This window comes from Acomys russatus, chromosome 15 (assembly GCF_903995435.1).
Source record: "Acomys russatus chromosome 15, mAcoRus1.1, whole genome shotgun sequence".
NCBI lineage: Eukaryota > Metazoa > Chordata > Mammalia > Rodentia > Muridae > Acomys > Acomys russatus.
The window spans coordinates 54,085,164-54,112,214 of NC_067151.1; the positions used below are offsets into that span (position 1 = coordinate 54,085,164).

General features: G+C 38.1%; 1 protein-coding gene across 4 annotated transcripts in view; it reads right to left on the reverse strand.

Annotated features, from left to right (window-relative positions):
• The window catches only part of Gria2 (glutamate ionotropic receptor AMPA type subunit 2), a 116,746-nt gene extending 104,509 nt beyond the window's left edge, over positions 1–12,237 (reverse strand). For 3 of the 4 annotated variants that reach the window (XM_051157335.1, XM_051157337.1, XM_051157338.1), the window contains exons 1-2: positions 11,782–12,236; positions 11,106–11,246 (exon numbers count right to left, since the gene is read on the reverse strand). In XM_051157335.1, the coding sequence (XP_051013292.1) occupies positions 11,106–11,246; positions 11,782–11,869 (229 nt within the window). In that variant the 5' untranslated portion in view covers positions 11,870–12,236. Of the gene's footprint in view, positions 1–11,105; positions 11,247–11,781 lie in introns of all 4 variants that reach the window. The other variant, XM_051157339.1, reaches the window with a different exon arrangement.
• Positions 12,238–27,051: the final 14,814 nt, after the last annotated feature.

Genomic DNA, 27,051 nt, shown 5'->3' on the forward strand with positions numbered 1-27,051 from the left:
TGAAACATAAAGAGGGCTGTGGTTGAAGGAACGGCAAAATTTTTTCCAGAACTTGCATACCCATCTCTTTTCTAAAAATAATGAGAAAATATAATCTTTGATCCTGGTATACTGCAATCATTTGTAACAAATTCATCTGGACATTCATTTTTATGATGCAATATTCCTACTAGCACAATCAAGCATGACAAAGAAATAGAACCTTATCTTACACAGAATAAATGTCATGTGTTGCGCCATGAAACTGGTAATTACCTTCAAGCCTATTTTTTCCTGAATTGAAGACCTTTGACTCTCCAACCTGCCTTTCATTTACATACATATATTTTAATAAATTAAGTAAGAGAAAGATTAGGAATCTATAATGTACTTGATAATGCAAAGAGTTAAGACATCTTAATCTTAGGTCAGAAAATGTACCATGGATAATGGTTTTCCACCTTCTGGGGAGTGATACATGAAAAAGCGATGGGCGCCTTCCTCTAATGTCAGGAACCCTAATTTGATGGCCACTCACACTTGATAGTAATCTATACTTTATTTGAATTAGCCCCTGTAGTAGCATTTATTATTCTCTTTGTTGTTTGTTCTGCTTGGGTGTACTAATATAACATTATGTGTTTTGCTTTCTGAGCAAGTATCATCAAAGACATCCACTATAGCACATAACAATAAATGTTTGCAATTTTTGCATATGTGTGGCCACCTTCATCCTGTGAGGTCTTACGGATGGTGGCATTCTACAAAACTGAAACTGAGACAGAGGGAAGCAATTTGTCAGTGATCACACCCAGCCACAGGGCTGGAATGAAGTCCCAAGTGTGCCAGGGCATCAGAGTTGTGAATTCCAGGAGTTGGTGGTCTTTGTTTTTTTAATTTTCACAGAAGAAACACTTCTGAACGTTTTGTTAAAATACTAACCTTTGATGTACTTCTTTCTAAGACAGAAACCTCAAGATTTTATGAACTATTCCTGCAAAGAACTAAAATGATGCACTTCTTTGAAAATGGTTGAGTTGTCATTAACCCTATAACAGTACCCCTGTGTGTAAAACATCCTGCAAACTAAATGATAGAACTCTGCAAAAGAATGAGGTAAAATATAAGCTTTGAAATAGCTAAGAAGTTATAAATCAATCTTCACCATCCTACACACACAAAAAGACTGAAATTCATCATTTCACAAAATATAAAGTATATTTCACAAAAGAAGATACGACTGCAAAAAAGTAATATGACACAAATGTATGAAGAAAAAAGCTAATAAATCTGTCTCTCTGTCTCGCCCTACACACGTGTGTGTGTGTGCGCACACACACACACACACACACACCTCTAAACATACCATTTTTCTTTGCTAATGTCTCACATACAAATCAAATGCTATTATAAAAATGATTTCTGTGGTATCTGGATTACTGCAAATGAATAGCTCCATTAAATACATGTAATTCACAACAAATAGCAGACACAAATCTCTTGATAATTATGTCTTCATTGTTTCAAATTAGCACCAAAAAAGTCTATTTAACAATGTCTTCAGATTGACCAAATTCTCCCCATAGAACAATCTTATTTTTAATAAAGAAATTATTCCTTGTATTCTCTTAAAAACTCTCTCTCAAATAATTCCCTTAAAGTTAGTTTTGTCTGTAGCAATTAAACATGACCTTAATCCTACTACTTGGAAGGCTGAAGAAGAGGATGCCAAATTTGAGGCCATCCTGGACTTATTATAAAGACACTGACTTAAACAAAATAATAATTCTTAATGGCCCAAATATTTGAGAATTATCAATAATCTTGTTAATTATGAGTAATTAGTATTTTAAGTATTGGGAAAATTACTAAGATGTCTCTCCATTTAAAATATTTTCATTGTTAAATTTTGTAATTGCATAAAATTTAAGATATCTCTGCTTACTTAATAGCCAGATTGTTGTTATGTATGTATGTGAATGTTAATAAATGGAAATGTCTCACTTGTTGTATTCATATAAACTGAAATTGAGACTGCCTCTTGTTTTTCTGAAGTAAGCCCCACTGATGTTTATGTAGAGGGTATGGGATGCTTGCATCTGACAAGCCCATAGTGCCTCACTCTAGCTGTATGCTTCAAATCTTTCTTAAAATACGGTACCTCTCAAAACTATTCTGTCACTGCTTTATCTTCAGTTTTCAAGGACAATTTTGTTCTATCCCAGAATAATAAAACACCTCAATGTTGTGTTCTGACAAAGTAATATACACACTGCCTCCTTACCTTATTTCCCTCTACATACAGTAAATCATTTCTATAACATATCAAAATTAATATTTCAATAAAATTTTACTCTTCTGTAAAAGCTCTATGCCAGTACAGATGAATCGCCCTTGAAAATGCCGAAGTGAAGCGAACAGTGAAGAGAAGGAGGGAGGGAAGGAGGGCAGAAAGCTCATTCCTACAGCCCAGCCTCGTAACCAAGCTCCAGTGCACTGAGGTTTGTCCCGTTGGCTGTAGTGGTCCATGTTCTTGCACTTTACATATAGTGTTTGTAATACACAACAGATAATACTTTCATTGACATGGAAATATTTGTTTTAACCTGACCCACCTACTCACACATAGGAAATGAAATCTATGTAATCACATGGTTGATATTGTCACTGCAGCAACTGAACTACAGGAATGCTAGAGGGATGCAAATAGATGCTGAGTTGGAAAGAGAACCCTGGCAGAGGCTTAACATCAGCTCTAAAAGATTGATGGGTTAATGAAATCTTTTCTCAATCAGATTATATTACCTAAACATCAATGCTGGACATGAAAATGAATGATTTACTCCACATTCTCTTCTGTGGATGAAGAATTATGTAAGACACACATATTTTATGAAAACTAATAGATAGTCTTGGTTATATAAATCTATTTGTTTCATGTCTATCAGTAGAATCTAGGTATTTAGAAAATTAGACTAAAATACGTATGGTGCAGGGATATTTTCTGTGGCTTACTGAGATTTTGTCAAAGTAACGGTATCTGAAAGCCACAAAAGAAGTTAAGTGTCACACATTTGAAATTACTTTTAGATGAAAGGAAGGGAGCAGCCTAGCAGTAAGGTGACCTATTCACATTACTTCAGGCAGACAAAAATTTAGGGCAAATCTCAGTCCAACCTAGTTTGTGCTCATATTTTAAATACTGAAATAACTAAACAATGAAGCACTCAAGAGGTGTATAGTGCTAAATAGATTATACAAAGATAAAAAGTAAATTTATGAAGAATTAAAATATTAAAATTAATAAAAATATTCACAGCTTTAGACATAGAGATGATGTATTTTTAGATTTAAAAATATTGAAAATCAAAATAACTTTAAAAACTCTTTACTTATAAACCTCTTCCTGAGATTAGCTTAGTATTTCTCAACTTTACCGGGTCTATTAAACTAAAGGCAATATAAATTTCAACATATTAAATCTTAAAACAGTCCTTCACTTTAATCTCTAAATTATAAATAAGCCCTTTAGACAGTTTACTCAGTCAGTATGTTCAGGTGAAAAATGAAATATAATAGTAAGTTAATGTACCTCCCCAAATTGTCATTATAATGAAAATAAGACAAAACAAAATTACTAGAAAATAACTTAAGAATAGACTATATGCACAAAGGAACAACAAAAGGGTATGTACATAAGATAATCATTACACACACATGCACACACACACACGCACATACACACACACCCTGCAAATAAAGTAAGTGATCCAAAACAAGAAACTATACCCCAAAATATCTCATATTTAAATGTTCTGTAAAGAAAACAAACTTTTAATTCTGAGCATTTCATTTTACTTTTTCACTAAAAGAAGGGACATACCAGAAACTTATTTTGTAAAATGTCATACATAGCAGTATAACATTAGAGAAAGAATTACTAAGAGAATATAAGAACAACATTCATTTTCTTCAAAATTAGTAAATATTGTTTCAAAAACCTTACATACATAGAAATGTTTAAATCATGATTACATTTGAAATATTAACTTTGAGCTCAAAAGCTCAATTTCCAATTCCATGGAAGTGGTACAACATTATAAGAGATTTGAATATTATTAAGCTCAGTTGAGATAATCTCAGAAATTTTGACTAAAAATTGCCATTATTCCTTCTCAAGTCTCTGATGAGGTTAAAGACTAGCTAGTTAGCTTTTACAATTATGCTTAGTTTTCAGGGGTTAAGATGTTTTTAAGTCTAGATAGATGTTTAAGTTGATAATGATGAGATATAATAGATACTGATTTACATTCAGAATTTTAGACTCACCAAGATAGGAAAGATGCTCTCTTCAAGGCTGCCAAATACAAATAGCCAAAACACTAAGAATGTAAGACTTATATAATTCCTGATTGTTTCATGGTTCTTCTTACTGTTGTCAGTTTATTGTGCATATGTGTAATAATAAAAATGTATATGTAAAAATAAAATAATATTTAATAAAAATAATAAAAATACCTAAACACAACATAGAAAAGAGCTTTTGTTTTTTAAAAGGGTCCATAGAATCTTCAGTAGAATCCAGTATAAGAAAAGGGTAAATATTGTTTACTCAGAATCCAGTACAATGTTCAACTCCAGTACAATGAACAACTCAAGACAATGTTCAACTCTAGTACAAGATTAAAAGATAAGAAAAAAGAATAGCTCTTCACTTCAATTCGGCTTATGTCTGTTGACTTTTCTTACAGTGTCTAAGACACTAGAATAATTAGCAAATAGGTGCTCTTTTTCTTACAGTTGTCAAGACTACACATAGTTTGAAAGTTTTGAAGGGATATTCCACTAGATTCCAAGAGGGCCTAAGAGCTGCATGAATCAGCATTCATTTGTCACAATGTCACAGTGTAATGGCCTAGCCCTTTACAAGCTTGCTGCGAAAAGAAAAATTCTCCTGAGTCTTGAGTCAGCAGACTGAAGCAGCAAGCTTTCAAATAGTAATCAAATCCAAATGCATGCTGTAGTTTCATGCTATGATTTTTTAGTTGCAACTTAGTTTCTCTCAGTCCAAAATACAATTATTTTATCAATTACAGTCTGATTCCTGTTCTATGCCCTCCAATTTTCTTGAAATTCCTTTGATAAGTAAAGGACAAAATTTTCAGTACAAATAATTCAACAATAAATTAATTATTCCTATATAAATGAGCTATTTCTTTCTTCTAATGTTTTAGTTGAAGATGATAATATTTAAAAGATCAATAGGAGTTCTTCCTGGCTTCTGGTAATTTCCTTCATACCATGAGTTCTTATCATAATAGTATCCATGTTAGCTATCTCTGGTTTCTTTAAAATATTGCAAATTAAAGCTAATAATGGAACTCTGTAGTAGGTTTCTCAAGGAAAATAGCTACATGTGATGGTCTAAGCAATCAGTTACATTGTACATCCTATAATTGAAATCATAGATATGCACCTACACACCAAACACACAGGAATCTCTCCATGTGCAGGTTAATGAAGGCTATCAAGCACTAAATAAATTGATGAATACAGATAAACAATTTGAATACTGCAGTACTAAAATTCAGTGATAGGAAAGACACCTCAGAACCATTATTTGTTAAAATTAAGGCTTAAAATATGATACTCACACACACACACACACACACACACGAGTGTGCTTATAAAAATAATTGTAGAATTCTCCCGTTTAATAGATTTTATAATTCATGCAATTTCTAAGTGTGTTTCGGAATCAAGTTTACAAAAATATGTCAAAATTTCTAATTAAAAAATGCACTCTAAAACAATGTTTCTTAAAGTACTTCTTGAATGATTTTTCCAAACATGGTATTGTAGTTAACTCTTTCAAATTATATTTAATTTACATCTTTTCATTTCTCCAAATAAATTTATTTTTGAGGTTCTAGAAGATATTTAGTGTGCGCAACAGTTTTATGGAGCACAATCTTTTTTCCAACATCTCCATCTGCTGGCATAGAGAAAAAATAAAATTTTAATCACTATATTTTAAATATAAATTTTTACATTTATGTTGCTTTATAAAATTAAATTATACAATACATAAATTACTATTAGCTAGACAAATTGTTATTTATTACAATTATTCATTAGAATAAATAAAAACAGATTCCTCTGAGCAAATTTAAGATTTGCTCCTTAATTTCCAAACTCTAGAAAGTCAGATACTCATGTTTACAGTCTATTTAGAAAGCTCCCATTTTAATGTTTTTCTAATTCATGCCATATTAAATTTTACTAAAGTCATTTGTAGTATGTAATAAGTTAATATTTTTCTAAAATTCCCTGTTGTTTTTATTAGCTGTTTATATGGTGTGAATAGAAACACAAATGCCAACTTATTATTTTCTAAAAAAAAAAAAAAAAAAAAAAAAAGAGGGGGTTATTTCTGTTGTTGTTGTTCTTGAGTTAATTACTCAGGAAAAACTACTGGAGTCCCTTTCCATACTCATAATAAACTCAGACAAGACCTCCGAGGCAGCTCCAGACGAAAAGCAGGCTTTCAAAACCATTAGAAAGGCCGCTGAGGTAAATTATCAGTAAACAGTTGCAATTGGGAACACTTTCATTTATTCTCTGACAGTTTGGAGGCACTGGGGAATTGGTTTTGGGTAGATGGGTTGATGGGTGGATGGGTGGATGGATGGATGGATGGATGGATGGATGGGTGGGTGGGTGGATGAATGGATGGATGGGTGGATGGATGGATGGATGGATGGATGGATGGATGGATGGATGGGTGGGTGGATGGATGGATGGGTGGGTGGATGGATGGATGGGTGGGTGGATGGATGGATGGGTGGGTGGATGGATGGGTGGGTGGATGGATGGATGGGTGGATGGATGGATGGATGGGTGGGTGGGTGGGTGGGTGGGTGAGTGGGTGGATAGATGGGTGGGTGTGTGGGTGGATGGATGGATGGATTCTGAGGTCTCTCACCGCTTTCACCTCCTGCTCAGAAAATTATCCCAATTTTCTCTCTTCTTTTAGCTTTTGCATTTTTCTCTTAATGAAGCCTAGTTGAAACATTCATTTTCAAAATTATCCAGAAAGTAAGACAAGGAAGGAGTTGGGGCAGGGGGGAAGAGGAGGACTCTACAAAGGGGAAAATAAAAGGCAGAAGAGGAAAAGAAAAACACACATGGGAAATCTGTCTTTATCTCTATGGTATCCATGGTGACAAATGGGAACAAACAAGTACTTCCATTATCCCATTGTGACTGAAAAGGTGTGGGTGCTGAGTGCAGCAGAACACACTCCCGATCAGAATAAAATGATTTCCTTTCATTTAACCCTTAACTAGTCAGTAGATGCACTCAGATCTTTAACTCCATGCCAACCTCAATGATCCTGAGTGGGCATCCATCTCACAAATACAGTTAAATCACTAAGCAGATCCTTTCCTCTGCCAAGAGGACCTTTGCTTTCTTAACAAATAATTTCAATGCTGTTGGTTTTTCCTCTGTGCACTAATAAAGATAAAGAATAAGCTAGTTCAGACAGCAGCAATTATTATTCATGTATCTCAGCAGCGGTTTTAGAACAGACCTCCTTAGGTTTCCAGACAAAATGGAGGAAAGGTATCTTGACCTTATCTGTCAATGTACTTAATGTTGTTGTGTCTTTTCTATGAAAGAACCTAACTAAACACAGCAAAGAAACAAATTATATGCATGGGAGTAAAATCCAGCGCAGAATTTGAGTGGTCATGTTAAGCTTTATATATTTGACAGCACAGACTCCCCCGCTCCTATTTATTTAGCCGTGGAAGTTGTAGTTGTTTGGTTGTACTTCACACATATATCCCTTCTATCTCTTTCCTTCTCTTCACATAGTTAAATTCATTGTACCATTTTTATTTTTCTTAGCAGAAAGTGTTTTTAAATATGCAAATATTCCTATTTGCAAGTTTTGAAATTTATTTTTTCCTTTTTTAAACGTTTTAATTTTTAAAAGCTTTTTCCATTTACATCCTATTTTTAGCCCCTCCCTCATCTCCTCTTGAGCCCACTTTTCCTCTCTCACTTATTCCCCCTTCCCCCTCCCCTAGTCCTCTGAAAAGAAAGGGGGATCCCTCCTCCCCTATCATCTGACTCCAGCCTATCAAATATCCTCTGGACTGAGTACAACCTCTTCCTCTGTGGCCTGTCAAGACCACCCCACTAGGGGGAAATGATCAATGAGTGGGCACCAGAGCCCAGGTCAGAGACAGCCCCTATTCCCATATTATGGGACCCAGAAGGAAACTGTGCTGCCTATCTATTTCAACTGAGCAGAGGGTCTAGGTCCTCACCATGCATGGTCCTTGGTTAGTGCATCAGAAGTTTTGAAATGTCTAAAGGGATAAAAATAAAGTAAAACACATGAATTGACTTTGTACCAGGAGCCAATGTGGACTCCAGAAAATTCTGTCTACAGAGCCTGTTTTTGTAACTGTGCCATACAGGTTGTCTGTAGCAATGGGTAAGCTTACGACAGGGGGCTGCAAAAGTCAAGGTCCTGGATTCTCCTTGTGACATCCTTTTGCTTGGTTCCTCTGTGTTATTTCAATGCCTGGTATAAAGATCTGTGGGTACGGTAGTTTTATAATCTGGAAACGCATATTTAGAGATTTTTTGTTTCACTTTTTTTTAAGAAAGAGAAGAAATTATTAAAAAATGAAATCTTGAATATACTGGTTTCTCAGAACTATTATCAGATATGTGAAATTCCATAGTTAAATAAAAAATATGTATTTGTTCTATGTGTACATACTCTCACCACATACCATATTTCAATACAATGTATGCTAGAAATAGACCCATTCAATAACACTGGTTTGAGGATACACACTAACACAAACTAAAATCCCTGACCCTTGTACAGTGGCTCAACACCTGTTGGAATAAAGAATCATCCATTTAGTTTGGAGAATTTATCTATTATTTTCCTATTAAGTTCGTCTCATTATTTTTTTTTACCAATAATCAAATTAATTATTAACCATTTTCAAAATGTCATAAATATTTGAGAATCTATGTACACACCCACTTTGCAATGCATTGTCATACTGCATTTGTGCATACAAATAGAGCTGGGTAAAACTGAACACAGAGGCATGTCAAACTGTAACTCACGAGAAACAGAAACTTCTTGATAACACAGTAACAGCCTAATTCAGTAGGTAAATACGTCAAGTGCGGACGCCTTTGATGTTTATTTAAAAGGTTGGGGTTTTTTGTATCTGTTATGTAATAAAATGTATTATATTGAGATACCTTTTCTATGACACTCTATTACATTTTAATTTTTCATCTATTTTATTTGGAGGGAGCACGTGAAGGTCCGAGGACAACTTTCAGGAGTCAGTTCTCTCCTTCTGGACTTAGGTACCCGGGAGTAATCTCAGGTCCTCAGGCTTGATGGAAATGTTTTTACCCACTGAGCCGTCTGGTGTTTCTTCTATGAGCAAATTCTCTGTTTCTATTTCCATCTCTAACTCTTATTTCTCCATCATCTCTATCTCCATCGGTGTCTCTTTACTTAATGTTAGAATTTTAAAAGGACTCCTATCTTCTTATATGGCTCCTTCAGAAAGCTAGAATTCCAATCAAATAAATAACCACAATCACATTATCATCCTTTGCATTTCTTCATTTATTTGGGAACAGGAGTTGCAACCTGGCCAACTGACGTACATGGTGTTGCAGAACTACAGCACAGAATGCATGGCAGGCTTCGCAGGGGAACGTGGGTGGGATGGCAACCGGTTGTGGGAACGCTGCCTTGGGCATTTCCTCTGGTGATTTTCCGCTCTGTTACATGGGAGCCAAAGTGGGAGGGGAACCACCTGCAAATCTTTACCAAATTGTTATCTATGGAATGGAAGCTGAGAGCATCAAGGCAGCAAACATCTGCCAGCCTGGAGGCCGGAAATGGTGGCGGCTGGGACCGCACAGAATGCTGCCTCAGCGCGGGGATGTGGCCGCCAGCCTCAGGAGACCTCGCACTTGGCCAGCAACTAGACTCAGGTCATTCGGCCCCCCATCCTTGTCAGAGCGTCCTAGCGAATTCCAGAGCCCTGTGCAGAAGCCAGGGGCTGATACTGAAAACTGCTAAAGCTAAAATGGCTGGTATGCGACTTCTTCAAAATTTAAAACTCAGCCTGAGGCAATCGCTTCCGAGTCATCCTCATTCTCCAGCCCCCTTTGCCAGAGCCTGCTACTCTGGAACAAAGCTCACACCGGCCCGGCGAGGACTCTAGCCATCCTCGCCTCCACATGGGCGGTAGCTTCAGAGAGAGGAGCACGGACCTAGTTTTCTCATCCTTGCCTTCCCCATCCTCATTCTGCCGGCAACCTGGTTCTCCTTTGTATCCCAACCTGGCAAACATCCCCTTCACCGCCCGCATTCCCCACTGGCCGCATTCCCATGGCTTCTGAGTCCCTATCTTCTTAACATCCTTTCCCTGGCTGCTCACACCAGCCAGTCAGGGCCTGCGTCAGTCTCGTGCCCGCGCCCCTCGGGTGGGCATTATGTAACAGCCCCGGGCCCAACTCCACAACCATTGTATTAACTTGTTCAGTGCATTAGGAGGGCGTAGGGCTTACAGGAACTGCAGGTTGAAGCTGCCCTGCCTGGGCAAGGCAGTCCCCCATGGGATCTGTCCAACAGTCACACAGCCCGCCCTGGGGAACAACGTGTTCTCTGTTGGTAGAATGCCAGTAATCGCACAAGAGGGAGGGGGTAGGGAGAGTCTTTTTGGAGGCGCCAGAATCAAGTAAGAACCCCCTGAACCCGAGAAAGACCGGTCCAAGCCAACCCCCACCCCAGCTTCTTAGTGCGCACACTAACCCACTGTTCAGTGTCTTTTTCCCACTCAACACCGCACGCCATCCAGTGGGGGTCCCAGAGATTTCAGCCACCTTCTCTCTGTGCCCTCACACGCACGCGCGTGTGCAGTTACTCCCACCCACACATGACAGGCCAACAACACACACACACACACACACACACACACACACACACACACACCACATTCGCGATCACTAGCTTGCTTTCCCTGTGCAGCACTGGAAAGACATGAATATTCATTACTTACAAGCATTGGTGACTGCGAAACTGTTTGCTACCTCCAAATTGTCGATATGGGGTGTCAGTCTGAACTCCGAAGTAGAAAACTGAACCATCCCTACCCGAAATGCACTGTATTCTTGATCAGCGCCCCTTGGAAATAGCCCCCCTGCAAAGAATAAACAGCAAACAAGAGAACCATGTCAGAACCCTGGAGAGATAAAAGTGGAGCTGTTAGTACCCCGCAGCCCGAGTCTCTTATTCACACTAACCGCTAGAATAAACGTAATCACGGAGTTGGACAGCAAGGGTCGGACATCCAAAAGGTGGCCACCGGGGTCTAGGAAAAGAGGAGAGTCTGGGGACCAGAAATATTTTCCTTCTTAATCTTTGCCTTCATACCACTACCACCACCACCACCACCCCCAGAAAAATCTGAGCACACTAGGAGATGCCTTCAAGGCAGAAGTAACAGCAGTCCCGGGGACAGAAAGGAATAGATCTTTCCCTCTATTGTGTCAAAAGACATAGTCATTTCTTTTTGCTTCAGCCTAAGAAAATCATGTATATTCTAGGTAGTTTAAATCTGGAATGCAATCAAGGTATGACATAAGTCTACATGACATGAATTAATTTGCCCACTGTGAACAAAGATTACCACCGAATTATGCACAATTCAAAGGCATAACACAAAAGGTACCTACCTATCTGTATGCTGTTAGAAGAGACACCAAAAATCAGTCCCCATAAAACAGGAGAAAGGAGGACAGAAATATGCATAATCTTTTGCATTTCCAAGAAAAGTAGAGCATCCACAAAATACCCCTCGTTTCCCTTTTCCTCCTCTTCTTCCTTTGGTCGTTTTTCTCAGCAAATTAGATCCTCTGCATTTTTTTAGGATGAAAATTAGCAGGGAACTGCTAAAAACACGAAGTGAAGGCAGAAGAATCCTTATTTCCCAGGTCTAGCTGGTGGCTGTCGATGCCTTGCGTCCTGTCTCCGCTCCCGAAGTCCCCAGGACTGGCTGAATGCAGTTTTTAGCTGGGCTGCCGCTGTGGTCCCGATGTCTGGGAATATTCAGCACCCTCCCATGCACTCACACAATCACCCTCTCTGGAGCTCTCTTCTCCTCTCTCGCTCTCACACGCGCGCGCGCACACACACACATACACACACATACATACACACACACACACAGGAAAGTCACAGAGAGGGGCAGGCAGTCCCGGGCGCGCGTGCGCGACTCGAGGCAGGCGCCGGGCTCGCGCACCCACCCCTCCCCCGCACAGCGCCCTGCACCCCGCACAGCCCTAGCAGTTCCTGCACGGTGCCGAGAAAGCAAGGCTCAAAGCCCGGCAGCCTGGTGCCTCTTAGAGACCTTCTGTCTTGCGCATCTGAATTTTAGCACCGAGGACAGCGCTTCGGTCGGCGCCCTGGGCTAAGGTTGCAGGGCTTTCTGTAGCTGCAGAGATGCTCCAGCCAGATCCAAATGCTGCAAAACTGATTTCCGGTTGCTATGCCTAAGAAGTCGAACTGATAATTGCTGTTAGCAGTGGAGCTTTCTTTCGTAGGGCACGATTGTTTTACATTACACAAAACGAATATGATTTGATCGTCTCAAAGTCCACTTAGCAATATGGACACACTGCTTTCCTTCTGCCTCACATGACCGAGCTAAGAAGCAAATAAAATACACCCTGAATGGAAGATTCCCAAAATTATGAACTTCAGCTACCTATGATGTAGGTATAATCCCAGGGAAACCCAAAATTCTATCCTTAACTACAAAAGATGCCCTACCTCCCCGCCACCCAAGTAACTGAATTGAGCCTTTGAAAGGCTTGGTGTGAAATCCATCTTTGGAGTATGCCTCTTTGGGTTGTGGTTTGATTTGTTCAATCCACACTGCCTGTGGATTGCTCTTGTTCTTCAGTGCAGACTCCCTCCCGCTGTAGAGTCGTATAGACTTGGCTTTTAGATGTCTTTTTAAAATATGTATTGAAAGGAATCTGGGTTTTCGGGGTGGGGGAGTAGATCAAGGGAGTCTAGAAAGGCTACACGGCTGCACAAACTTTCCACACTCGTGGTTGCAATCTGGATTCCCCATCACATTTTGGTCTCAAGTTTAAAAAATAATCACTGACACAAAGATGTAGGTTACCTCACTACATCGAGCCTGCTTGAGCAGCCGGAAAACCACTAATAGGATACATATTAAAGTCTGCGAAAAAGGGGTTGGTAGAAAGTACTGAAGACTGCACACGCCTGTGAATTCTACTGCATGCCAAGCCATCTCCATATACCTGCTGTGGCAATTCTCTGAGGCCTCAGAGATTCTTCGCCAAATTGTATGTGTTTTATTTTTAAAAGAGAAATAAAAGAAAAGAAGTCTCAGTTGAAATAGCTGTTGCCAGGAGCCTGGAGATTGGTGCTGACAGCATCAAAGGGAGAATCTGCTAGAGGCCACAAGTGCATGAGAGCACTTCGTGGTTACATCCTCCAGAGAAAATGTGACTTTAATATCACACATGGTAGCTTCCTTCTTGACCATCTTAACTCATACTTCTCCCATAGAGACACTGGGTCGCAAATTCCCCATTTATTAAAATATATATTTTAAACATGTTCAGCACAAAAGTGAGAAGAGATGAACAAATGCAACAAGCAGCACAATTCTCTGTGGGTTCTAAATACTAAAACCTTGTGCTTTCAAAGTAATAGTGTCTGTGTGAGTGTGTGTGTGTGTGTGTGTGTGCGCGCGCACGCGCGTGTGCCTAAGCCAAGAATGCAGAATATATCGTTAATGTACTAAGCTTAAAGATTATAGGTGAAAATACCTTGGTTTTTTTTGTAACAAATAATTTATTTTACCTGTGAATCAAAATTCTACCATAACTGTTAAGCAAGTCCTCTAAATAAAAAAAGATCTGTAGAAAATCAATAAGAATAAAACTGTAGGCAAAACAACAATTATAGGGGAGGGGAATAAGGGGAAAAGGGGAGGGAGGGAAGAATGGGAGGACACAAGGGATGGGATAACCATTGAGATGTAACAAGAATAAATTAATAATAAAAAATTAAAAAAATATATACCGTAAACTTCAACCCCCTACCCAGATCTAGCTAATGGACAGGACATTCTCCACAGTTGAGTGGAGAGTGAGGTCTGACTTTAACATGTACTCTGGTGCCTCATATTTGACCAAGTCCCCTGAATGGGGAGACGTGGTGGCAGTCAGAGGAAGGATAGCAGGCTACCAAGAAGAGACTTGATACCCTATGAGCATATACAGGGGGAGGTAATCCCCCTCAGGAACAGTCATAGGGGAGGGGAATAAGGGGAAAATGAGAGGGAGGGAGGAATGGGAGGATACAAGGGAGGGAATAACCATTGAGATGTAATATGAATAAATTAATAAAATTTTAAAAAATAAAAATTAAAAAAATTAAATTAAATTAAAAAAATAAATATACCAACATGTTACATGAAAAATAATAAAACAAACTATACACATTTTCATCTCTACTTCTAATACCCAGTACAGGAATAGTGTGAAGTTTATGAACTTCAACATTAAAGGTATCACATCAAGAGATACAGCAAATGAAATATCTCTTCAGTCGCATTCTTCTTTTTCTTGCTATTCAAGACATTCCACTAAAGTGTCTTCAGTCCAAAATGCTTTGGGATGATAGTTGGAAATAAAGGGAGAGTAGTTTGATTAGGGTAAAATGTGCGATACTTAATGTGTCTGTCAAGCAAATTAAATTTTAAAAGAATTTTTTTCCCAGAAGCTGCTTTCATCGTAACCTACTTGAAATTCAAAGGCAGATACAAACTCAAAAATTGACAGGACTACATCTTAAAAGAACATTAATTTGCTGAATCATAATGCATTCTCCCCAGGGTATGTGCACAGCCTTAGCTAATATTATGCCCTGTTGATAGATTATAAAATCTATAAAACATTATCAGGCATTTTAAAAATCCAATTGCTACTCTAATAATCTATGTTAATAATTTAGGTAAACACCTGACCTTCACACTGTTAGAAACTTTTCCTAATAAAACATAACATAATTACAGTAGTATTATCTTTCATGAAGCTTTTCAATACACCATGTTAGATACTAAGTATTTCTTTTCACCACAGAGTGCTGCCTAATTAAGTATAATGAAGTTAAACAAAATGGTTTATACAATAGATTTAGTTTTCACAAGTTCAAAGATCCCCCCTTTAAAGGCATGAAGCTTCATGTTCATCGAATATTTATCTTAAATTTACCAATAGCAAAATCAATTTTTTTTATTTTTATTTTTATTTTATTTATTTATTTATTTATTTTTTTGCAAAATCAATTTTTAATATTACAAAGAAGCTGACTATAACAATAGGCTCCAAGAACCAAGTTGGGGTTTTCTGCCCTCTGCTGTTCACTTCTGGAATATGTAGACATTAAATATTCTTTCAGATGCAAGAAAATTCACAAAAAGAAAAGAAAAAAAAAACAAATATTATCTTCTTTATTAATTGTTTCAATAGTTGGTTGGTGCTGTCGATTTTAGTGTGTACTTATATTTCAATATAACTCATAGCATGGTAAGAGTTACATATAAATTTGCTCATTTCTACCTTATTCCATCTTCAATTACATATTTTTTTAGTTTTTGAAGTAAATTTTCATAAAATATTTAAAGAATCTAAATGTTCTTAAGTCCTCAAGTTTTTATATTCATATTCTATAATAAAAATAATTTTCATAGAGACATTTTGTCATGTGCAGAGAATGGAATGGTGGTAATTTTGAATAGACTTGAAACAAACTTCTGACTATCTTCCTAGTCAAAATTTTACTTTAAATAAAGATGTTATACTTCAAAATGATAGAGTTTGACCAGTAGAACTCATCATATCCCTTGGTTGCAATTCAGCAAATGAAAAGAATAGTATTGCATTTTGTCCATGGGAGGTGGCCAAGGGTCCAGTCCCTGCAGACAGACCAAAGTTCCAGTGTTGTAATCATGAGAGCTCATTTCCTAAGATATCAGAAAAAGAGGAAGGAGAGTAGTAAGAATCTAAATACAAAGAGAAAGACATCTTGAGGCTCTCAATTAACAACAGAATGATAGCATAAACATTCATATGGAGTCAATATTGTTGTTTTGTCAAATTGTTAAATCATTGACTCAACATATAAAATTCAAGGCCCATGGACACATATATAAAACTAAGCTTAATAAGCATTATAAATGTATGTACAAATATATGTAAGTGCATGTCTGTATATGCATATGATATTTAAAGTATAGAGTCCTAAACTAGAAAAATACAGTGTTCATTTCAGGTTGGAAAGATTTGATAACTTAAATTTCAGTTTTAAGGGCCTATAGTATTTATCTATTATGGTTGATATTGTTAAGAGAAATAATAAGATTATGTGATGATGAAATGACAAATCTAGAAGTTAGTCAAGTTATCAATGAAATATGAAGATGGTACTTATGATGAACAATCTCAGATTTGAACTTAACACACACAAGAAAAAGAAACTTCAATTGCAGAATCCCCACCATTAGACCAATCTTCGGGTATATCTACAAAGCCATTCCCTTAACTGGTGACTGATGCAGGAGGGCCAAGTGCACTGTGAGCAATGTAATACCTGGACAGGTAGCCCTGGGCTGTATAAGAAAAGTTGCTGAGCAATCTAGAAAGCAAGCCCAGTAAGTAGTACTCCTCTGTCAATTTCACTTCAAGTCCCTGCCTTGAATTCCTCTCGTGGCTCTCTTCAGTGAGGAATAGTTACCCATAAGTGAAAATAAGCCCCTTTTCTCTCCAAATTGCAGCAGAAAGCAAAGTAGAAAAGTAGGCATCTCTAATCACAACCGTATCTTGGATTTCAAGGGAAGAAACGTGTCATCATAGGTTCACATCTGACTGAATCAAGTAGAGTTAGGCTAAGAAAGGGCTAGCATTTTGCCCAGGAAGGCAATTCATAGAAAGCCAATGACATCAGCAAAAACATGGGCACAGCTGAGAATTACAAGTAGTTCAGTGTTTCTAGGATAGGGAAAGCAAGGAAAAGATGAGTGGCAGGAAGAAACAAGACTATAGCTTAAAGCATATGTTGTATATAAATATGCTTATATTATATATGTATATAAAATAGACATGTTTATGCTTTATCATATATGGTGAAGGAGACATTTTATAATTAACATGGAGATACAAAGTCTTAAGACTTGCTTTTTAGACTCTTTTGGAAGCAGTGTTTAAGTAGAAGCATATTAAATGAGTCTGTGTTTCAAAAGGAGTGACAAGGACCTGAAGTAATGGAGTCACAATAGAGATATGATTAAAAAGTTAGATTGAAACATATTTAAGCTAGGCCCTTATTATGACTTGCCAGTAGACTTGCATGTGATGGAGGTAAAGAAAATGGAGAGAAAAAACTGACTTACATGGAAGGAGACAGTGACAGAAAGCCAGTAGCCTCACCAGGGATTGTGGAGAGCACTAAAAATCAGAAGGCTGAGGATGCTTTCAATGGGTCAGAAAGGGTTATGGGCCTAACAATCAAAGCAGCAATGTTAGATCCAGACACCAATTTTGCTACTCAGGGAAAAGGTACCATTTTAAAGTTACCCTTAGATTCATTTCTTTATAGTGTTTCAGGTGATAGCTTCTAATTACTGGGAATAAAAGCCACATAGAGCAAAGTAAATGAATAATAATTACAATATAAATATAAAAATGAGATTTCTGGAACTTAAAATAGTACTTTTTATTGATATGGTAATTTCCTCCTTTTTTCCCCAATATAAATCTGAGGTTACAACCTCAAATGTTGAACAATGAACCTTGAACACTGACCCACCAAAAGTTTTATTTCTTTAAAACAGGATGTTAATGGTGCTTGTGAGGGCTAGAGAGATGACTCAGCAGTTAAGAGTAGAAACTGCTCTTGTAGAGGACCTAAATTCAGCTCTCAGCACTTACATTTGGTGACCCGCATCTACCCAACTCCAGTTAGGAGGAAGGAGCCATCCTCTTCTGCCCTCAGTGGGCAACTGCACTCAAGTGAATATACCCCCTGTGCTCAAACAAGATTAAAAAAATAACTAGTAAAGGGAAATAATATGTGTGAAGCAATCAGAACACTACTGTGTGATGGCTAATATTGTCACCATGACAAGATCCAGAATCACCTAGGATACAGGTTTGTCTAGGAAAGGGTTTCTAGATTGAGTAAACTGAGGTGGGAAAACATACCTTAAAAGTTCATAGTGCCAATCCTTTGGATAGATTTACAAATAAAAGTTAGAAAGCAGGATGAACACAAGCTCGATTCTCTCTCTCTCTGCTTTCTGACTGTAAATATAATGTGACTACCCCCATCATGGTGAACTGAAATATTGAACTGTGAACTAAAACAATGCATCCTTCATTTCCTACGTTGTTTTTGTCATATTTTTTGTCCTTATGACATGAAAGTAATATACATAAATTCAATTAAAGAAATGTTTGGTGTTTTATGAAAAGCTTTGCTCATACCAAAGAGCATACTTTTTCAGTCATCTGTCCCAGAATTTTCAGCATGGATTTCAACAACTTTGTTCCCAAATGTTATCAGTATATATAAATTTGTAATTTAATTACATATTCAAGGTTTCTAAATGTACCATTCCATAAGACATCTTTATAGAACTAATATCTTGACTTTCAGTAAACATGTGACAGTAGAAATGAGGTTAGAATGCAGAATAAACTATTTGATGGGCTTCATATAGTATTTTTAAATATATTTTATTAATTTATTCTTTTTACATCTCAGTGGTTATCCCATCCCTTGTATCCTCCCATTCCTCCCTCCCTCCCATTTTCCCCTTACTCCTCTCCCCTATGACTGTGACTGAGGGGGACTTCCTCCCCCTGTATATGCTCATAGGGTATCAAGTCTCTTCTTGGTAGCCTGCTATCCTTCCCTGAGTGCCACCAGGTCTCCCCCTCTAGGGGACATGGTCAAATATAGGGCACCAGAGTTCGTCTGAAAGTCAGACCCCACTCTCCACTCAACTGTGGAGAATGTCCTGTCCATTGGCTAGATCTGGGTAGGGGTTTGAAGTTTACTGCATGTATTGTCTTTGGTTGGTGCCATAGTTTGATCAGGACCCCTGGACCCAAATCTGCCTATCATAATGTTCTTCTTGTAGGTTTCTAGGACCCTCTGGATCCTTACATTTTGCCATTCTCCCATGCTTCTCTCACCTAGAGTCCCAATAGGATGTCCTCCCTTCTGTCCCAGTCTCCTGGTAAGTGAAGACTTTCATGGGACATGCCCCTTTGGCTAGTGTGCAGATATAAGTGAGTATATACCATTTGAGTCTTTCTGCTTCTGGGTTAACTCACTAATATGATCATTTCTAGTTCAGTCCATTTGTTCACAAATTTTGGGAATTCCTTGTTTTTAATGGCTGAGTAGTATTCCATAGTGTAAATGTACCGCAGTTTCTTTATCCATTCTTCTACTGAGGGACGCTTAGACTGTTTCCATGTTCTGGCTATTATGAATAAGGCTGCCATGAACATGGTTGAGCAAATGTTCTTGTGTGCTGGAGCATCTTCTGGATATATTCCAAGGAGTGGAATAGCTGGGTCTTGAGGAAGCCCTATTCCCATTTTTCTGAGATAGCACCAGATAGATTTCATGTAGTATTTTTAATTAAAAAAAAAAAGAGGTAGGGATGGGTGGTCCTCCCTGATGGTATGGGCACTGGAAGAGCTGGCCCTGGTACTTGTCTGCCATGCAGTAACATGGGCAAAGGAGAGATGACCAACCCCCTTGTCCTTTGCCCCCTACAGCAGGCAGGAGAGCTGGCACCAAGGTCATCAGAAAGGGAGAGCTGTGTCTTCCTTCCACCAGCTGCATGACTCCAGACAGCAGGCCCTGTACTTCACCTGGGCAGCACAGTAGAGCTGACTCTGGATGCGAAGGTTGCCACTGAGTTGGCACCAAGGGCATGAGTGTGGTGCCTGCCTCTTGTCTACTGGCCTGTATAAATAGGAGACACCCTCCTCCCTTGCTATCTATGGCAAGCAGGAGAGCTGGCCCCAAGGTTATGAGAATAAGAGAAGTGGCCATATCCTTCATGGTTGCAACACTCAAGAGAGTGGGCCCTGTGTGCCACCTGGGAAGCAAGGTAGAGCTGTCCCTAGTATGGGGGAGGGTATAGGTTGTCAGTGAGTTGGGCTTGAGAGCATAAAAGCAGGGGAGCCAGTGGGCCAAGCAGCTCAGAAACCTCTTACTCCCAGATCTAGGGCTTGGAATTGGCCCACCCCAATATCTGTCCCATTGATGCACTGCTGAAGACCCTGAAGAAGCCAGTGACACAGATCCAAAACAGTATGATCTCTCCATGTCACTAGACAACTACAAGATATTCAAGAGAAGCCTCAGAGAGGTGTCAGTATAGATGGTGTAGCAGAAGACAGAGGCTCCATACCAAATCAATGAGTTATTGCAATAAACATTTAAAAGAAAAGAAAGGTATACTGTGTGGACACACTGCGACATACAACAGCTTTCACAGTGAATTTTTTTTCTGTTGAGAGAGAGGTTGCAAGGGTGGAGGGCTCGTTTGAGGGGCAAGATCTTTATGAGTATAGAGACAGCCACACTGAAATCAGTAGGAAGATCTGAGACTCCTTACTGTATCCTTATGGCTGGTATGCACCACTGAATCATGAGTAAAATGCTAGCTCTAGATTCCTGCTGGGGAGGAGAAGAGTTGGGCCCCATATCTGATTTCTCTGGGTGTTTGTTTGGTGGCTAACACATGTTTTGGGGTACTGACTTGGACTTAGCATGTGCTAGTAGAGTCTTTGCAATGACAGTAAACAAAGATGATAGTATAATCTAGTTTGGAACTTAACACAGGGAAAACTAGGTGTGGAAACAAGTTCTTTCACCTCTGGGGATCGAACATTTATCCGATTTTCCAATTCCTTCTGCTGCTGTACAGGCTATGGCTTCCTTCTCACTTACTTGAGAGTAGATGTCCTAGAAGATTTGTGAATCCTGAGAACCAAGTCAATAGGTTGGAGTAACTCAAAGAATTGCAAATCTTTGGTCCGGTTGATTGATGAAACATTATCATGTACACAGACAAAGAGAACCCAGAAAGGCATTTTTAACATTATACAAATACCTGTGAAAGAGGCAAGAAAAGTGAAGTAAAAACTGAACATAATCCAAATAAAGAAACTGTGTAAAATGGCAGACACTGGCCTAAATACAAAGGAAATACATAAGTAAATTAACAAATGATTTAAAATAGCAGTTATAAAAAGAGCTAATATCAATACTCTTCAAACTATTCCACAAAATAGAAACAGGAAAAAACATTGCCAAACTAATTCTATAAGGCCACAGTTACCTTGATATCTAAACCTCACACCAAACAAAGAAAGAGAATTTCTGACCAAATTCCTTTATTAACATTGATGCAAAAATACTCAATAAAACATTCACAAACAGAATCCAAAAACACATAAAAAATATCATCCACCATGACCGAATCAGCTTCATCCCAGGCATGCAGGGGTCGTTCAATATATGAAAATCCATCAATTTAATCCATCATATAGTCAAACTGAAAGAAAAAGCCCACATGATCATCTCCTTAGATGTTGAAAAAATGTTTGACAAAATCCAACATCCCGTCATGTTGAAAAACTTGGAGAGATCAGCAATACAAGGCACACACCTAAATATAGTAAAGGCAAGATACAGCAAGCCTATAGCCAACATCAAACTAAATGAAGAGAAACTTAAATTAATCCCACTGAAATCAGGGACAAGACAAGGCTGCCCTCTCTCTGTGTATCTCTTCAATATAATACTTAAAGTCTTAGCTAGAGCAATAAGACAATTAAAGGAGATTAAGTTGGAAAAAAGGAAGCCAACATACCACTATTTATAGATGATATGATAGTATACACAAGTGGCCCCAAAAATTTCACCAGGGAACTCCTTTGGCTGATAAACAACTTCAGCAGAGTAGCTGGATAAATAATTAACTAAAAAAAAAAAAAAAAAAAAAATCAGTACCTTTCCTGTATACAAAAGACAAAGGGGCTGAGAAAGAAACTATGGAAACAACACCCTTTACAATTGCCACAAAAGCCATAAGTATCTTCGGGTAACTCTAACCAAGCAAATGAAGGACGTGTATGAAAAAAGCTTCAAGTTTCTGAAGAAAGATATTAAAGACATGAGAAGACAGAAAGATCTCCTATGCTTATGGATAGGTAGGATTAACATACTAAAAATCACCATCTTATCTAAAGCAATCTACAGATTCAATGCAATTCCCATAAAAATACCAACACAATTATTTACAGACCTTGAAAGAATAACTCTCAATTTCATATGGAAAAACAAAAAATCTAGAATAGCTAAAACAGTCCTGTACGATAAAAGATCTTCTAGTGGTATCTCCATCCCTGATCAGCTATACTATAAAGCAAGAGTAAAAAAGCATGATACTGTCATAGATACAGACTGGTGGATCAGTGGAATCAAATCAAAGATTCAGAAATAAACCCACACACCTACAGGCATTTGATTTTTGACAAAGAGGCTCAAACCATACAATGGGAAAAGGATAGCATCTTCAACAAATGGTACTTGTCTAACTGGGTGTCTACATGTAGAAAAATGCAAATTAGATCACTATTTATGACCCTGCAAAGTGTTCAAGTACAAATGGATCAAGGACCTTAACAGAAAATCAGAAACACTGAATAGAGAAAGTGGGAAAGAGCTTTGAGTTCATTGGCATTGGAGAAAACATTCCTGAATAGAACATCATCAGCTCAGGGTCTAAGATCGACAATTAATAAATGGGACCTCACAGAACTGAAAAGCTTCTGTAAAGCAAAAGGCACTGTCAATAAAACAAAATGACAGCCTACAGACTGGGAGAAGATGTTCACCAACCCTACATCTAACAGAGGGCTAATATTCAATGTATGTAAAACAACTAAACAAACAAACAAACAAACAAACAAGAAATTAAACACCAGCAGACCAAATAACCCAGTTAAAAAATGAGGTACAGAGCTAAACAGAGAATTCTCAAGAAAAGAATATTTGATGTCTGAGAAGCACTTACAGAAATCCTCAATGTCCATAGTATTAAGAAAAATGCTAATCAAAAAGACCCTGAGATTCCATCTTAAACTTATCTATCAGAATAGCTAAGATCAAAAACACATGTACTAGCATATACTGGCAAGGATGTGGAGAAAGGGGAACACTCCTCCACTGTTTGAGGGAGTTCAAACTTGTACAACCATTTTGGAAATCAATCTGGTGCTTTCTCAGAAAATTAAGAACAACTCTACCTCAAGACCCAGCTATACCATTCTTGGGCATATACCCAAAAGATGGTCTACCATACAAAGTCATTTGCACAACTATGTTCACAGCAGTGTATTCATAATAGCCAGAAACTGTAAACAACCCAGATATCCCTCAACCGAAGAATGGGTGAAGGAACTGTGGTACATCCACACAATGGAATACTATTCAGCCATAAAAACCAAGGAAATCTTGAAATGTGCAGGAAAATGGATGGAGCTGGAAAAGATCATCCTGAGTGAAGTAACCCAGACCCAGAAGGACACGCATGGTATATACTCACTTATAAGCAGAAATTAGCCATATAATACAGGATAATCATATTACAATCCACAAACCTAAAGAAGCTAAGTAACAAAGAGAACCCTAAGAAAGATGCTTAGTTCTCATTCGAAGGGCAAATCGAATAGACACTAGAAGCAGTTGACAAGAAGGAGCAGGATGACCTCTGAAAGACTCCACACAGCAGGGGATTGAAAGAAGAAACTGAGTCTCACAGCCAAACTTTGGGCAGAGTACAGGGAGTCTTATGGAAAAGTGGGAGAAATAAAAGGACACAGAGGGGGACAGAACTCTGTAAGAAGACCAGCAGAGCCAACAAATCTGTGCTTATGGGGGCTGGTGGAGACTGATGCACCAAACGAGGACCAATTGGATGCTCAGTCTCCACTCTCCATATGTATTCCATAGTAAGGGGAGCAGAGGCTGTTCCTGCCATGGACTCTGTTGCCTGCTCTTTGATCACTTTCCCCTGTTGGAGTGCCTTACCAAGCCACAGAGAAAGAGGATGCAGGCACTAGGGGAGGGACCTAAGGAAGGGGAGGAGGGTGGAACCAAGAGGAGACAATGCAGGGGCTACAATTGGGATGTAAAGTGAATAAATTTTAAAACTTAAATTTTCAAAATTGTCCTTCCTCAGGTAACCAAGAAGAGACTTGATACCCTATGAGAATATATAGGGGGAGGTGATCCCCCTCAGGAACAGTCATAGGGGAGGGGAATAATGGGAAAATGGGGGGGGGAGGAATGGGAGGATACAAGGGATGGGATAAACATTGAGATGTAACAAGAATAAATTAATAAAAAAAATGAAAAAAAATTTTCAAAATTGTCTAAAAGGTCAGAAGAACATAAACAGAAATGAGAATTTTAATTGAAAGAGAAACTGTGAAAGGTGACAGTCAGAAATGTTGAAGCCTAAAAAAACAGTAAATGAACTGTAAGGATCCATTAGAGGGGTAGAACAGTAAACTAGCAAGAAAAAGGGATCAACTACTTTGGAAGAAGTCTGGAAAGATGGTTCTGAGATTAAGAGCACTGGCTGCCCTCCAAAGGTTCTGAGTTCAAGTCCCAGCAACCACATGGTGGCTCACAACCATCTATAACAAGATCTGGTGCCTTCTCTGGCTTGCTGGCACACTTGCAGGCAAAGCACTGTATATATAATAAATAAATAAATCTTTTTTAAAAAAAAGAAGTCATTTTAAATTACCTATCAGAGGTCAAAGGGGAAGAAGAATGTAAGAGGATGAAGATGGGTGAAGATATTTTAGGACATAATTAAGAGGGCTAACTGTGGCCACTGCATGAAAGGAAGTCATGGGAGACCTAGCTCAGGAAGATGATTGTAAAACACAGTGGTTGAAAACTTCCCAGGTCTATAGAAGAAAGTTGAGACTCAATCACAAAAAAAAAAAAAAAAAAAAAAAAAAAAAAGCCAAGAAAGCACAAATAAAAGAATTCAAAAGAACACTTAGGCATGTTAGATCTAAAAATTTAAAACCCATAGAAAAAGTGAAGTTTTAAAAACAAAACAAGTCTCTTCTTGGTAGCCTGCTATCCTTCCTCTGAGTGCCACCAGGTCTCCCCCTCCAGGGGACATGGTCAAATATGAGGCACCAGAGTACGTGTGAAAATCAGACCCCACTCTCCACTCAACTGTGGAGAATGTCCCATCCATTGGCTAGATCTGGGTAGGGGTTTGAAGTTTACGGCCTGTATTGTCCTTGGCTGGTGCCATAGTTTGAGCGGGACCCCTGGGCCCAAATCTGCCTATCATAATGTTCTTCTGGTAGGTGTCTAGGACTCTCTGGATCCTTCTTCTTTGCTATTCTCCCATGCTTCTCTCATCTAGAGTCCCCCTCAGGCACAGTCATAGGGGAGGGGAGTAAGGGGAAAATGGGAGGGAGAGAAGAATGGGAGGATACAAGGGGTGGGATAACCATTGAGATGTAACAAGAATAAATTAATAAAAAAATTTAAAAAAATAAATGTAAAAAAAAAAACACAAATACATACAACCAAGCTGTTATGTAGAAGGAACTCTATAAAATCATCAGTGTATTTTTTCACCAGGGACATTATAGCTGTAAATAAGCTGAATGAAATATAAAATATAAAAGGAAAAAAGAGAGAAAAAAAAAAAAACAACCAATGCTGTACTCAGCAAGACTATATTTCATAAAGAAGATTTTTCTTCTTGGGAAAAAAAAAGCTGAGAGATTGCAATACAACACTTACATTTAAAAATCGGTAATAAAAATCTTCAATTTGGAAGAAACAATTCCTAAATAGCAATGAGAATAAAACTCATGGGTAAAACTAAATATATAGATAAATATATAATACTCTTGTAATAGTAATATAGCCTTTGAATGCAAATACTAGAGATAATCTACTAATAGATTCATAGTATCAATGCAAAATTTTATATCTGCAACATGAAATGAGGAGATATACAAGTGTAGCTTCTCTGGGTAATTGCAATTGTTATCATCTTAGTATGCACATAATGCATTAGATAATCTTTTATAATTTTATAACTCTCATGGTAACCAAAAAAGAAACTCCAAAGAAGAAATTGAATTGCTAGCCAAAATAAATACCAATCAAGTAAACATAGAACAAACTAAAGAGAGAGATTTAAAATATCTGTAAGATGTGTAAAAAATATTACAAAATATAAACAACAAACTTCCCTAGGGGGAAAATCACTTTAAATGTAAATACATTATGATTATTAATTGAAAGATACAACATGGCTGAATATATTAAAGTATATATGTGCTCCAGATACTTCCTTTAGACTTAAGAACAATCAAAGGCTGAAAGTGAAGGCACCTATGGAGAACAACAAGAACACGGAGAGGGAGGAAGAGAAAGGAAGAAGGGGAGGAAGAGGAAGGAAGGAGGGGAGGAAGAGGAAGGAAGGAGGGGAGGAGGAGGAGGAGGGAGAGGACGAGGAAGGAGAAGAGGAAATAAACACTGGTGGTAATGTGAAAGGAACTTCTTGTACCCTTGAATACTCTCAGCAAGAAAGGAAGATGCTACTGCCCATATGAGCAATAGTATGGAACTTTCTCAGCAAACTAGAGAAATGCCTTCTTTGACTCTATATCCAGAAAAGAAAAAAAAAAGTGGAGCCAGTATCTCAAAGAGATAACAACATTCTGTGCTAACTGTAGTTATACTGACAGTAGCCAAGTTATAAAGAAGAGAAGAAGGGAAGTTACAGATAAATATATACTAATGATGCATACACACAATGA